This window comes from Neofelis nebulosa, chromosome 15, assembly GCF_028018385.1.
Source record: "Neofelis nebulosa isolate mNeoNeb1 chromosome 15, mNeoNeb1.pri, whole genome shotgun sequence".
NCBI lineage: Eukaryota > Metazoa > Chordata > Mammalia > Carnivora > Felidae > Neofelis > Neofelis nebulosa.
Window position 1 is genome coordinate 29,584,271 of NC_080796.1, and position 15,668 is coordinate 29,599,938.

Genomic DNA, 15,668 nt, shown 5'->3' on the forward strand with positions numbered 1-15,668 from the left:
GTAGTAAAGACATAAAGAGAATCCTCTGCCAACACATCAAGTGGAGCCATGTACGGTAAAAGCTGATGACAACCGTGTATCTAAATACAGATGGGACTTACCGATACTCAGTCTGTGAGACACAATCATAAAGTTCCTGGGCAGTGAATTGGACATTTTTATTTACCTGAAAAGAACCAAGATGTAATTACTTAAAATGCATATGAAGTCAAATGAGCAGAAAGAGCACAATTAGAGTGACCCATATTCTGAGAGAGAATGTCAAGTTTCCAGCGTTTGCATAAAAACAGCAGGAACAATCAGAAGTTTGGTGATCACAATGCTAGGCTAACACCGAACTATGTGTAAAAATACTAATCCTGTAGTTACAACTTAATCTGTTCAAAAAACCAGAAGTGATCTATGGTTCTGGGGTTAGTGGAATTGAGTATTAGAATTAAGTATCATTTTGTAGATCAAGTGGAAAGAAAAAAATGTGTTCTCCATGAAACACTAAATTCTACTACTACTGGCTCTTATCAATAGATTCAGGCTTCAGGGTGCCTGGGTGGCTCAGTTGGTTAAGCACCGGACTTCAGCTCAGGTCATGATTTCGCAGTTCACAGGTTCAAGCCCAGCATCAGGCTCTGTGCTGACAGCTCAGAGCCTGGAGCCTGCTTCAGATTCTGTTTCTCTCTCTCTCTCTCTCTCTCATTCTCTCTCTCTCTCTCTCTCTCTCTCTCTCTCTCTCTCTCTCTCTCTCTCTCTCCCCTTCCCCCACTCTCACTCTGTCTCTCTCTCTCTATATCAAGAGTAAATAAACATCTTAAAAAAAAATAGATTCAGCCTTCAACTAGCCTAGCATTTTAGAAGATTTCTAATGCACACATTCAGTATTTCGTTTCTACAAAAAAAGCACAAGTTTTTAAAGAAGTTAAAATAATTCTATTTAAAGGACTGAAGCAGATCTGGGGTCACATAAGTAGACTATTTTAAAGATTTTATTTACTTTTTTTAAGGTTTTTTTTTTATTTTTGAGAGAGACAGACAGCATAAGCGGGAGAAGTGCAGGGCGGCGGGGGGACAGAGGATCTGAAGCGGGCTCCATACTGTTTCCATGCTATCGGCAGAGAGCCCCATGCAAGGCTCAAACTCATGAGCCAGGAGATCACAACCTGAGCCGAAGTCAGATGCTAACTGACTGAGCCACCCAGGCACCACTATTTATTTACTTTTCAAGTAATCTCTACACCTAACGTGGGGCTCGAACCTACAACCCCAAGATCAAGAGTCTCATGCTCTACTGACTGAGCCAGCCAGTTGCCCCAGGTAGACATTTTTATTTTAATTTTTTTAACGTTTATTTATTTTTGAGACAGAGAGAGAGTGAGACACAGAAGCCCAAGAAGGCTCCAGGCTCCGAGCTGTCAGCACAGAGCCCGACACAGGTCTCGAACTAGTGAACCATGAGATCATGACCTGAGCCGAAGTCGGCCGCTTAACCAACTGAGCCACCCGGGTGCCACCCGCCCCCTGCAAGGTAGACTATTTTAAAAGTAGAAGCAACCATATCTTGTTTATATCCTGAACATTAGAAATAACTCAAGCTGAAAGAAAAAATTAGTCAACTCTAACAACACCTGAATATTATAGTTGACCCTTACTGAAGAGCCTTCACTTTCATTTAAATACTAAGTTTATAAACTGTTGGGAAACTAGGAAAAAGTTTGATTTACAGACATTTTCTAAAGAAATGTCTTTTTCACACTATCAAGCTAATATGCTTTAATAATAATTAATAATTAAACTAATAATATATTTAAACTAATATGTTTAAGTTCACAAATATCACAATTCAGATATAATTTACAATACTATAAATACAAGTCATTGATCATACAAAGATTAGTCATGACACACTTGGAGCACACAGTCAGTGACTGAATTCTATATTTTTTGAGGCTTACTATTGATTTAGGCTATATTCTACTCATGTGCAGGGAGTCTGGAAATTTCCAGAATCTGGAAATTAATAGAAATTCTTTCTTTTTTTAATGTTTACTTATTTTTGAGAGAGAGAAAGAGACAGAGAGAGACAAGAGCACAAGCAGGAGAGGGGTAGAGAGAAAGGGAGACACAGAATCTGAAGAAGGCTTCAGGCTCTGAGCTGTCAGCACAGAGCCTGATGCGGGGCTTGAACCCACGAACCGTGAGATCAGGACTTGAGCCGAAGTTGGATGTTTAATAGACTGAGCCACCCTGGTGTCCGAGAGATTCTTTTTCTCAGATAACTCAAATAGCACAGTGCCTAAATTTTCAAAATTGTGAATCAGTGATGGAAAACACAACTCTTTCTATAAAATAGGTAACACCATTGAACACTTACTCTGTGTCTGGTACTGTTTGGGGCACTTCATATATGTAAAATTATTTAGTCTTTACAAGAATATCTATAATTTATCTACTGATGTTATTCCCACTTTACAGATGAAGAAACTAAGGCAAAGAGAACTAAATAACTCTTTTTGAGCACACAGTTAATAAGGGGTAGAACCAATATTTGAACACAGGTAGTTTGATCCCAGTATGTGTTCTTTGTATGTTACATCCAAAAAGTTAAATAAAGAGCAAACCAGAAATAAAAGGGAATATATTTTAAAAAGTTTAACTCTATAAGAGATGTGAGACTTGAATGTCACATTCCTTCACTTAGAACATTAAAAAAAAAAAAATTAAACACACACACACACACACACACACACACGAAAAGAAAGAACGTTCAGGAACATGGGCAAACAAACTGAAGATCTACAGAATACTTTCCCTGGATCAGCACTGATGGGGAAAGCCTTCAAGTTACGTGACAAACCACATCAGAGTCACACCTCTAAGCTCCACCACCAGGGCCTATGCTACTGCTACAGAGGAAACGAAATTATAGCTTTCCTTTTCCCTGATCACCGGCTCTCAAACAGAGGTGATGCTTTCTCGCGAGGGGCCGCTGGTGTATGTGAGCTGAGTGAGGTGTACTCACAATGACTCAGATATTGGGACTTAGCAGCTGAGGAGCAGAGATGCTAAATACCCACAGTGTTCCACACAATGATGAAATGACCTGTCCAAAATGTCAACAGCACCCCTAATGACAAACAATTCTGTGTTGGACAAAGTGTAGGATTATAGAACTCTATGTTTTTACTTCAAGAGTGAAAGAAAAAGTTTAATAGGTCTTTGACAAACTCCTGTGGTATTTAAGAATGTAAAGCAAATGCCAGTTAAATAGAATTCTGTCGCATTTTAGAATTCTACCATGTTTATTTACAGTAAAACTTGCTTATGGTGGAAATACGATAAACATGTCAAAATATTTCTCATACCTCATACTTGACTAGGAAGTTATAGAGGGTCTCAACATCTTGAAAATTACTGTTAGGGGCCAAAATCCTAAAAAATAAAATAAAAACAAAGGAATGGGAATGAATGATTAAAAAAATAACACCTTGAACTTTTCCTCAAAATATATCCATACTGTGAGATAATTTATTGTAGGATAAGCTTATTAAAATGTTCACAAACTTTTTGGTTTTTATTTATCCACTAAAAATGATAAAACCATCAGTTTAATTCAACACATCACTTTATTAAAATTTTTTTGCTTATTTATATTGATACTTGCATCACCATTTAATCAACAGCCATAAGCATTCTTACATGAAATTTACCTTTTGAGTTACATTAATACATATTTCTCAAAAGGTAGATAGAAATGGAAGGTGCATTTAAACTCCACACCTTCTAAGCAGCAGGTAACGCTTGAAGAGTTCCCACAGAAATGTTCAACCAATCCAAGTGGACAATTGATTAAACTATCAGGCACATAAAAGAAATCCTAATAAAATATTTCTGACTAAAGTCAAATAATACTATTTGAACTATCAGCCTAGTATTCTATGAAAAAGCATGAGTAATCAGAGTATGTCCATTGCTGAAAATAATACTGATTCATAAAGTAACAATGGAAAGGAACATAAATAACATAAAAATATAAGTATGTAAATAACAGAAACATAAAAACAACAGATGAGAACAAGGGAAAATAAAAATAAAGAAGGAAATGAAAGAACATGTTTCTCCATCTAGCATTAAAGTATCCACTCTTATTTTTTTATACTAAGGATTTTTGAACCCTTTCAGGTTGAAGCCTTTTTTTTTCTTCTGGAAAAAAAAAGAAAAGAAGGAAAACAGTCCTTTCATTATGGTATAGTGATGATGGGCCTTGCCTGCCTGCCTACATTTTCTAGCTGTGTAACCTCGGGGGAGTTGTGACTTCTTTGCCTTCATGCGTTAAATGAGGATGGTAATAGTCCTCACTTCATAGTATTCTTATCAGAATTAAATGAGTTCCTTAAGAAAAAAAGCCTTTATAACAGTGTCTGATAGACAGCCAGCACTATATATATTATCAATTATAATAGTAACATAACTATTACCATCTAATAGTTTCAGGCCACAGAGTAACTGCACAATGATCTAACTAATGAGAAATCAAGCCACCTCAATTAATTCTTAAAATCCAAGTGCCTTTTACTTACAATGTCTGAGGTCCTCACATCCTTGCCAACGCTTGATACCTTCGGACTTCAGAGTTAACTGATCTCAATAACCTTAATCAGACCTTGACACGATTTGGCTTTTATTAGACTTGTGGGAAAGCTTTCATAAATCGTTTTTCAGGGTACAAATTTTTAAAGGGGCTAGCTATACTCTGGAGGAGATACATACAGAATACAAAAATCTGCACAAGAATAATAGTTTCATGGAAAAAAAAAACTTTTTTCTCCCAACAAGTAATTTTAAAATACAAATAATCTCTGGTTGAGTGTCCTACTCTTGATTTCAGCTCAGGTCATGATCTCACAGTTTGTGAGTTCAAGCCCCATGTCTGCTATTAGCACAGAGACTGCTTGGGATTCTCTCTCTCTCTCTCTCTCTCTCTCTCTCTCTCTCTCTCTGCCCCTCCCCCACTTGCACTTGCTCTTTCTCTCTCTCAAAATAAATAAACAAAATTTAAAATACAAATAATCTCCTAACCAAAAAAAAAGGTGGGGAGAGAGAAGGATAGTACGTGAGGGAGAGTCCATAATTTCCTTTAAACAACGAAAACAAAGCAATCTAAATAAACTAATCTTTCAGAAAGGCAACGGAAGAAAATAACATGTCCTACTTTTGTAACCAAATGTAAACAAACTATCAGCAATGTGGAATAATTTACATCTATTCATTTTATAGTTCTGGATTATTTCCAATAAAGATGGTAAGAAAATTAGATGAAACAAGATGTTTTATATTAAAAGCCTTAAAAATTCCAAGCCAATATCACAGAAGAAAGTACTTTACCAGAGAATAAAATGAACATTTCTTTGTCCTGAAATGCTTCACAGAAAACCTGGTTTTAGGTAAATTAGTCATTTATCTATAGCAACAAGTCCTACCCAAAGTAAGAAATAAAGAAAATAATTACATCATCCTAGTTTTCTAATTAGCAACAAATTGAAACAATTTTAAACTCTCAACTTGGTTTTGTTTTCTTTTCAACAGTTTTACTGAGGTACAGTTTACATACCATAAATTCATTCATTTAACAACTCAATGATTTTTAGTAAGTTTACAGAGCTGTACAACGATCACCACGATCCAATTTCAGAATTTCCTTTACCCCAAACAGTTTCCTACTGCCCACGTGCAGTCACTTTCTGTTCTCGCCTCCAATCCCAGCTCCAGGCAGACACTAATCTACCTTCTGTCCTTATAGTGTGGACTTTTTGGACTACATTGTTTTCTCAGTTTGTAAGTTCTGTCCCTCTTATCATTACAAAGCACAGCTGTGACTATAAATGATATCACACTATAATTCAGAGTCCAGTGGATGAGTCAAAATCTAGTGAATAATGGCTAAACCCCACAATGTATTTGGTAAGTATAAAAAAGCAAGATGCATACCAAAGATGCCCAAAAGCAGAACAAGAGAGCCTTTATTCTCTCATTCAGCAAATATTTGGGATCTACTACGAGCCAAGCTCTGCTCCAGGCTCTTGGATACATCAGCGAACAAAAAGACAAAGACACATGGTAGACCAATGCATCAGAACTCTAAAGGGCTTGTGAAAGAAAAAAAATCCTGACCAAGCACAGGAAGATAATGAAGGAAGAAAAATATCTCATTGTTATGCATTTGACAATCTCTTTCCACTTGTTAATTGCTACTTGTAAACAAACAAGTTTCTAGTGATGAGACGCAGGAATTTTAAGTTTCTAAGGAAGAAGTCATTTGCTCCAAATATAAAGATTTGATTATCTCTAAATATCACAAAATTATATTCTAATGAAGAAAGGTATATTGGTATGTCAGCATCATTCACAGATATATTACTTTTATCAGACTAAAACTACACATACTATTCTTTTAAACTAGGATATACATTACAAGATTCATTATAAAATGTACTATTCTTTTTCCCTTTAAAGTTTACTATTCTTATAGAATGTTTTAAGGTAAGCTGAGCCCTAAATGGACAATCTTTATTAAAATACATTCAATTTAGGGTTGAAGTTAGACTTCATTGTGTCCTATGAACTCTGAGTTTATGAGAATGGAATTTGGCCTGATACTAAAAGAACTGCCAACTTTCACTAACTAGAAGTACAGTTTGTTGAAAAAAAAAAAAAAAAAACTAAATGGAGAAAAATGGTTTATGGACTTCTATGCCTTAGTTAATTCCCCACACAGAAATTCTTCAGAGGTCAGCTTTCTCTATAGCTTTCTCATTTTTTTTTTTCTTGTATCAATGTGAAAACAAAAGACTCTTATAATGAAAGTCGTAAAATTATCCTCCAGTGGCAACTTTTTAAAATAACAGAATGAAGAAATTAGCCCTTAAAGGAAATGCTTTTTCAGAAAATGGCCACTTGTCTTTTCAAGAGAAATTCACAATCATCAATAAGTACTTATCCAATGCATACTATTTTCTCAAATGGATATTTTACTAAAATAATACTAGCTATGAATAGAAGAGAAAATTAAAAAACATGGTTGCCTATCTTCAAGCTGTTTACAACCTGGAAATTTCACTTTGGAATTCTGGAATCAGAACTGGGGAACAGACATCTGAAACAGGATGCAGTTCTCAGCTCATAGATTATTTATAACCCATATCTGATCTGAATGCACTTGAGTTTCTTTTAGAACAGCATCAATAACAACATATAGTGTCTTCCTGAACACTTAGAGACTGACGCTGTTTTACATATTACATACATCATCTCTAATTCTTTTACCACCACAAATTCAGTTACATGACCTTGATCAAATTATCTGCTTTTCTGCACCCCCACTCCTCACCTGTGAATGAGGAGAAAGTAGTAAATATTACCAGTTTTCAGATATAGAAATCAAGGGTGAGAGTGGTAAAAACTTGCCCAAGATTATACAGAGTGGTGGTAAGCATCTCTCTATTGGTTTGACTCTGGAGCCCATGCTTTTTCCACTAATAAAATGGGTAACCACCACTATCTTCTTGCCCTTAAATGATTTTATAAAATCAAATGAAATAAAGTTTTTAAAAATTTTTTTTAATGTTTATTTATTTTTGATAGAGAGACAGACAGAGCATGAGCAGGGGAGGGGCAGAGAGAGAGAAAGACACAGAATCCGAAGCAGGCTCCAGGCTCCAAACTGTCAGCACAGAGCCTGACGCGGGGCTCGAACTCACAGACTGCGAGATCATGACCTGAGCCGAAGTCGGATGCTCAACCGACTGAGCCACCCGGGTGCCCCTAAAGTTCTTTTAAAATAGCTAAAGAGGGGTGCCTTGGTGGCTCAGTAGGTTAAGTGTCTGACTCTTGATCTCAGCTCTGGTCTTGATCTCAGGGTTGAGTTCAAGCCCTGCTCTGGGCTCTGTGCTGGGCGTGAAGTCTACTTAAAAAATAATAGTAATAAAATCAAAATAAAACACGTAAAGAATTTTAAATGTAAGCAAAGAAACGCTTTAATTTGCCTTTTACCAAATGCTTCTGGTAAACTGTTTTATGTATGTTCAAACATTTGATCTTTGCAGTTGTTTTGGTTTTCTCAAAGCCACAAAGGAAGTTAGTACCAGAACCAACACTCAACTAAAGTCCTGACACTTAACCACAGAAGCACTTTGAATTTTCTTTTTATCTATAAGCAATTAGCATTAAGTAAGAAACATGTTAATCTCAATTACACAAGTTTCATTTCCATCTTGTCCAATATCAATACATCTCTTTAACAAAAAAAAAAAAAAAAAAAAAAAAAAGAGGGGCGCGCCTGGGTGGCACAGTCGATTAAATGTCCGACTTTGGCTCAGGTCATGATCTCACTTTTCTTGAGTTCGGGCCCCATGTCAGGCTCTGTGCTGACAGCTTGGAGCCTGGAGTCTGACTCCAATTCTGTGTCTCCCTCTCTCTCTGCCTCTCCCCCGCGGGTGCTCTGTCTCTATCTCTCAAAAATGAATAAATGTTAAAAACAAAAATTTAATTAGTTAATTTAAAAAAAGACTATCCACTCAAATTTTTTAAAAAGACAGAAGTTAAGGGGCGCCTGGGTGGCTCAGTTAGTTGAGCATTCAACTTTGGGTTAGGTCACCATCTCACTTTTTCTGAATTTGGGCCCTGCGTCAGGCTCTGTGCTAACAGCTTTGGATTCTGTGTCTCCCTCTCTCTCTGTCCCTCCCCCGCTTGTGCTCTCTCTAAAAAATAAACACTAAAAAAAAAAAAAAAAAAAAAGACAAGTTAATAGGATAACCTGACTGAAATTAAAAATCAAACAATGCACTAAAATGGACTAATTTTTAAGTTACAATTTTGAAAACTGAAACAAAACTCTTCTAATTACGTTAAAAAATAAAGCAACAGACTCAGGAGCGGGAAAAGAAGTCTAGAATATTCAAGTTTTATATCTAATTCTAGACATTCAAAAGAAGAGAGAGCATGTTCTTAGATATTTATAAATCATAACTTACATACCACAGAACTGAATAAATTATGTTCCCTGCTGGCAAGACAAAGTTTTACATTAATATTTTAAATAGTTTTGAGAGTGAAAAAATTAATAAGTTTATTTAAAAATAATTATATGGCTTATTTCATTTAGCACAATGTCCTCAAGGTTCATCCATGTTGTAGCAAAATCAGAACATCCTTCCTTTTTAAGACTGAATACTATTCCATTGTATGTATTACACCATAATGTCTATCCATTCATCTGTTGATGGACACTTGGGTTGCTTCCATGTTTTCTCTACTGTGAATAATGCTGCTATGAACATGGGTGTGCATATACGTCTCTGAGACCCTGTTTTCAATACTTTTGTATATATAATTAGAGTAGAGGCTGTCAGAGGCTGGGGGAGGGGGAAATGAGGCTTTTAGAGGCTGGGGGAGGGGGAATACAGTTTTAGTTACAGAGATGGATGAAAGTTATAGAGATGAAAAGTTAGAGAGATGGATGGATGGTGATGATGGCTGTGCATTATGAATATATTTAACACCACATTAACATATTTTTAAGTATACTTAAAAATATACTTATGGTGTGTTTTACCAAAATAAGCAAATCAGATTTTAAAAAAGTAATTACAGAGTGAAAATGTTTGTGGCATTATTTGTAACACTTATTTTACATTCTCTATGGTAAGAACTGACTCAAGGGTTAACTATTATTATGAGCCAGTATTACTTCATTACTGGGGATAATGTAATTTATTCAGCATCTAACCAGTGCCAGGAACTGAACAAATGCTGTCTCTAATCTCTGCAATTTAAGAAAGGAACGATCATAAACTCCATTTTCTAGATTAGGAAACAAATATGAAGAGGTTAACCTTATCTTGGTGACAGTAAATTGATGGAACTAGGATTCAACTGCTGATCATTCTCTCAAAGCTCTGCTCTTCTCATTTTTTTTTAATGTTTATTTTTGAGAGAGAGAGAGAGAGAGCATGAGCAGAGGAGTGGCAGAGAGAGAGGGAGACACAGAAACTGAAGCAGGTTCCAGGCTCTGAACTGTCAGCACAGAACCTGACAGGGGGCTAGAACTCACGGACTGTGAGATCATGCCCTGAGCCAAAGTTGCAGGCTTAACTGACTGAGCCACCCAGACACCCCTCTTCTCATTTTAATATAGTGACATATGTGGACAATACTACCAAACTGGATTTTGCTGATGATTTAAGTTGTATTACTCATAAACTGGGTGAAAACTGACCTCACTGGCAATGAGGAAACACTCAACCAGGAAAAAAAAGTCTTAGGTCTTAGAGCACACTCTCCACCCCCCACTTTTTGGGTTACTTATTACACACAAAATTAAAATTATATGTTCTCCATAGTTAATTTGGTGAAATCAGCTATGCAAGTATGAGATATCTATCAGTGCTAAATTTCGAAAGAATACCACATATAATTAGGGGCGCCTGGGTGGCTCAGGCGGTTAAGTGTCTGACTTCGACTCAAGTCATAATCTCGTGGTTTGTGAGTTTGAGCCCCGCGTCGGGCTCTGTGTTGTCAACTCAGAGCCTGGAGCCTGCTTCGGATTCTGTCTCCTCCTCTCTCTGCCCCTCCCCTGCTCATGCTCTGTCTCTCTCTGTCTCTCAATAATAAATAAACATTAAAAAAATTAAAAAAAAAAAAAAGAAAAGAAAGAAAGAATACTATATATAATTAAAACTGGTGAAAAGAAAGGCGCCTGGGTTGGCTCAGTCGGTTAAGTGTCCGACTTCAGCTCAGGTCATGATCTCGCAGTTTGTTGGTTCCAGCCCCGAATCGGACTCTGTGGTGACAGCTCAGAGCCTGGAGCCTGCTTCAGATTCTGTGTCTCCCTCTCTCTCTGCCCCTCCCCTGTTTGTACTCTGTCTCTAAAAAACAAACATTAAAATGATAATAATAAATAAACTTTAAAAAATTTTTAAGAAACTGGTAAAAAGAAAAAAATTAAATGATTTAAACAAATTAGACAAATTATTTTATGTTCCTGTTTTCCCTTCAGAGATAAAGAACTCTGCAAGGTGATTATACTAATTAGATACAAGTATTAAATATAGGAACTTTTAAATAGTCAAAATTAATAATTGAAATCTGATTTACTCAGAATACTGGCAATCTTTTTTATTCCCTAAAGTTGGTGGTGGGACAAGAAGAGTTTATAGGTAATTTTAATGACTATGTTTGTAATTTAATCATAAAGGCAATTCTATAGAAGCAAAATATAATTCTGTTAAAGCAACAGACTATATGGTTTATTTATATGCAAGACATATATACACATACAATAAAAATACACTGATAAATACCACAGCTTTCTGTTAATTTCATAGAAAGGTTAAAATACTATATATCCATATACTTTTATCTGGGTCATTAACCTGTACCTCCAGTTTATTTTATACATTGGCATTTAAGCATAATAATAAAATGGTTAGGGGCACCTGGGTGGCTCAGTCGGTTGAGCATCTGATTCGATTTCTGCTCAGGCCATGATCCCAGAGTCATGGGATCAAGCCCCACGTAGGGCTCTGTGCTGAGCATGGAGCCTGCTTAAAATTCTCTTTCTCAATAAATAAATAAATGTTTGTATGTATGTATCTATGTTATGATCTCAGTCTCTCTGGAGTCAGTCTGAAAAGTCAAAGAGTAGGGATTGAAACCCAAGGAAGATGGCTCCAGTGTCCATGTTCCTACCCACTATACAAAATGCCTCTAAGATATACTCAACACGTGAGGTGAATACTCATCCTAAAATATGGTTTGCAAATATACAGCTGAAAGAACCTTAAGGATCATCCAATTCTAATCAAAGACCTCAAGATATCTCCTTAGGAAACAGGAATATAATGAAAGAAACGTAAACAACACTGATGTCTGTCTGTCCAGTTGTGCTTTCAGATTTTGAGATAACAATCAGACTGACATAGTTGATGAAGAAAAGTAATAGTTTATATAGAACTTGGAAAAAGGGATTAAAGAAAAAGAATTTCCCTGCATGGGGGAAAGGGTGACCTTACTGAAGGGCAGATTAAGCTCTATTGTAGAAAAGAGACTATTTTAGCTCGAGGCCAACAACCCCGGGGTGGGGGGGGGGGGGAGCAGCAAGAAAACTTGGTAATAATCTAGTATGCAATGTAAACATTCCTTTAGGAGTATATAAATATTTTGGTTCAGTTACTGATTTCAATGTAAATAAATGAGCATACTGATATATCAGCTTACTTTGTTCTAAATTTGATTACGGTTGAGTCTGAGAAGGTTTCACAGTAAACTGATAAAATTCCTAAACTTGCAAATTTGGGTATTGAACTCTCTACACCAGCAACTATGGAATCATGGCATTAAGATCCAGGTAGCCAGGTATTTCCTATTATTTTTGCACCTATTGATTATCACATGTTAACCCTTGTGTGGAGTGGGGATATATTAAAAATCAAAAGAGCTCCTGCCCTTAAAGAGCTTACCAGGTATACTCTCTTTAAAATGGGTAGTATAAACAAGAGAGAATCTTCAGTAACTAATGTTGGTTGTCCTTGAAGAGAACAAGGTAGCTGAGGTAAAAGGGATGGAAAGAACAATTTTCATTTACTATATATCCTTTTTTGCCTTTTGAATTATTTTTAAGCAATGTGAAGGTACTATATATTTTTAAATGATTAAATAAAATTATTTACAATTGGGGAAAAAAGAATTGATGGACTAGAAAATAAATCTGTGGAAATTATTCAGAATATGGCACAGAGGGATAAAAGAGATGAAAAAACAAAAAAAGCAAAAAAGGAGTTAAGAGACACGGCTCAGAGAATGAGGAGAGGCAGGAATAGAAATTCCAAAATAAGAGAAGAAGGAGAATGGGGGAAAGGCAATGATGGATGAGACAATGAATGAGTATTTCTGGAATCAAAAACGCAAGTGTTCAGATTGAAGAAAGCATACTACATCTCAAGAAAGGTAAATGAAACAAAACCCATACCTAGACATACTGTGATAAAACTGCCAAACAGGTCAGTTACAGAGGACAATCTTGAAAGCATTCAGAGAAAAAAGAAGACAGGTGACCTACTAAGGAAAAACAATATGCTGACAGCTGACTTCCCATTTCCAAGACGATAGTAGATAATGAAATTTTGTCTTTGAAGTGCTCAGGGAAAACAGCTCTCAGCCTGGAATCCACACTCAGCTCAGGATCAATCAAGAATGAAGGCAAGGCAACACTTGGAGTCAGAATGAGAGCACTTACCACTAATAGAGCTTTGCTACAAGAATGAGTCAAACATTTGCTTCATCAAATAGAAAGCTGAATCCTCAAAGAGTAGGAGGAATAAAGCAATGAGAAAATGCAAACGCCTAATAAATATGACAGGGCTAAAAACAAAAACTATTTTATATAAAAATAATTTGGGGGAGGGTGGTTTAAAACAATGTGAAACTAATGTCAAAAAGTACAGACAAGGAAGATGAGAGGAGGGAGAATATAAGTAGTCTTAAGATCCTTGTTTTACTCAGGATCTGAATAATCCTGATATTTTAAACTTTATAAGTCAAGTATGCATTTATTAGTTTAAGGATAACAATATAAAACAGAAATAAAATGTGCAACTTTCCAATAAGTAGTGGGATAAAAGGAGGATTGGAAAAACTAACAACAGTACACCTGGGTTGATCCAATAAAGGGCAAACGAGGACAAAGGAAAGGATAAATACAAAAGGTAAAGTGAGAGCATACAGCCCCACATATGGCACTTCGGGATGGCCCTCATTGTGGAATCACCAGCAAAGATCTTTAAAGGAATTTCAATAGCTGAACTTGTGTTTTGGGGAACATGGTTTTTGTTTAATAAGAACACAAGCCAAGATTTTAGTTCAGTGATGAGCAAGAAATTTCCCTTCACTTAAAACATCCATTTGTATCGCATTAGGAAAGGTTTTTGTTGTTTTAGTTCATTCGTTGTGTGGGTAAATGTCTGTGACCTCAATTAGTTTAGACTTCTGCACTGTATTCTTAAAGTTTCCATAAGAATTATTTAACCTTAGGGGTGGCTGAGTCAGTTAAGCACCCAACTCCTGCTCAGTCATGATCTCGTGGTTCGTGGGTTAGAGCCCCACGTTGGGCTCCTCTCTGACGGTGTGGAGCCTGCTTGGGATTCTCTTTCCCTCTCTCTCTGCCCCTCCCCCATTCGTGCTTTCTCTCTCAAAAATAAACAAACTTAAAAGAATTGTTTAACCTTAAAAATTTCAACATTTACAAATATAGGGGAGTATTTCTGGATTAATAAGCCTGTTTGAAGCTTAAAAGAAAAAAAGGATGGTAAAAGTAAGTCCAAATATACCAGTAATCATAGTTATGTAAACAGATTTTACTTACTATCAAAAAACCCAGACTAGCATTATGTCATGTAGAAAACAAAAGAAATAATGACCCAGAATGTTTGGAGATAAAGAGAAAATACTAACAAAAAAGAAAAGAAAAAGCAAGTCTGGCAGGATTAACACATGACAAAATAAACTTGAAGGGAAAAGTTATTAGCAGTAAAGAAGGCCAATTTGCCAGGCAGATATACCATAACCTCACAATCTAGAAAGCAAATGTTGACAGCATTACAAGAAGAAATTGAAAAGCTCACAACTACAATTGGAAATTTTTTTTTTTTTCAACGTTTTTTATTTATTTTTGGGACAGAGAGAGACAGAGCATGAACGGGGGAGGGGCAGAGAGAGAGGGAGACACAGAATCGGAAACAGGCTCCAGGCTCCGAGCCATCAGCCCAGAGCCTGACGCGGGGCTCGAACTCACGTACCGCGAGATCGTGACCTGGCTGAAGTCGGACGCTTAACCGACTGCGCCACCCAGGCGCCCCTACAATTGGAAATTTTAACAAAAATCACAGAACTGTTCAGACAAAAATCAGCAACCATATACTAATATGAATATACAATGAACAACTTTGACCTAATGGACACGTAGAGGATCCTGTACCTTAAAAAAAACAAACAGAGTCAGTCAAGTGGCCCCAGTTTAAATGATGAGTTCGGTTTTAGACATTTAGAGTAGCAGCAGAAAGCTCACAACTGAACCAAGGAGAGAGGTAATACTGAAATAAGTTCATGAAAGGGTTGGGAGTAGATGAGATCACAAAAGGAGAGCATATACAGAAGGGAAGGTGGTAGTGATAGGATACACCTAGCGGTGAGTCTAGAAAACAAGTTGCAAAAGCTTGGCGTGTATCAAGTTCCTGAAGTAACAACCAAATTTATTCTAGGAGTATTATTCAATATTCACCTTTAACAGGTTTGGCAGGAAAACATGGTTTAAAGAAGAAAACAGTAACAGCATTACTGTAAAACCTTGAGCTGAGATCTCAGAAAGATCTAAGGTGCCTTGGAGAAACTTTCACACAAAAGGCCCTTTAAGGGTCCTAAGAGTGTGGCTCACAAAATCTGTTGAGCAACAGGACTTCCAAAAAATCTTAAGGGCATTGCCCTGTAGCAGCTTCACAGGGAACCCAAGGTCGGGTTTAAATGCAAGGGTTTATTTTAAAGAAATATGCGGTTGTGATTTTTGTCTAATGGAGTGAACCCCAGTAAGATTCACAGAAAACAGTATTTTGGAGGACTGTCGTGGTAGA

The 15,668-nt window shown here is 36.5% G+C and overlaps 1 protein-coding gene across 8 annotated transcripts in view; it reads right to left on the reverse strand.

Annotated features, from left to right (window-relative positions):
- Window positions 1–15,668, reverse strand: part of SWT1 (SWT1 RNA endoribonuclease homolog) — a 106,280-nt gene that overhangs the window by 18,030 nt on the left and 72,582 nt on the right. For 6 of the 8 annotated variants that reach the window (XR_009254019.1, XR_009254018.1, XR_009254017.1 and 3 more), the window contains 2 exons: window positions 3,357–3,423; window positions 102–166 (listed from right to left, as the gene is read on the reverse strand). Coding sequence is in view for 3 of the 8 variants with exons in the window: in XM_058700612.1 (XP_058556595.1) it covers window positions 102–166; window positions 3,357–3,423 (132 nt within the window). In the remaining 5 variants the exon portion in view is untranslated. The remainder of the gene's footprint in view (window positions 1–101; window positions 167–3,356; window positions 3,424–15,668) is intronic. The other 2 variants (XR_009254020.1, XR_009254021.1) reach the window with 1 other exon arrangement.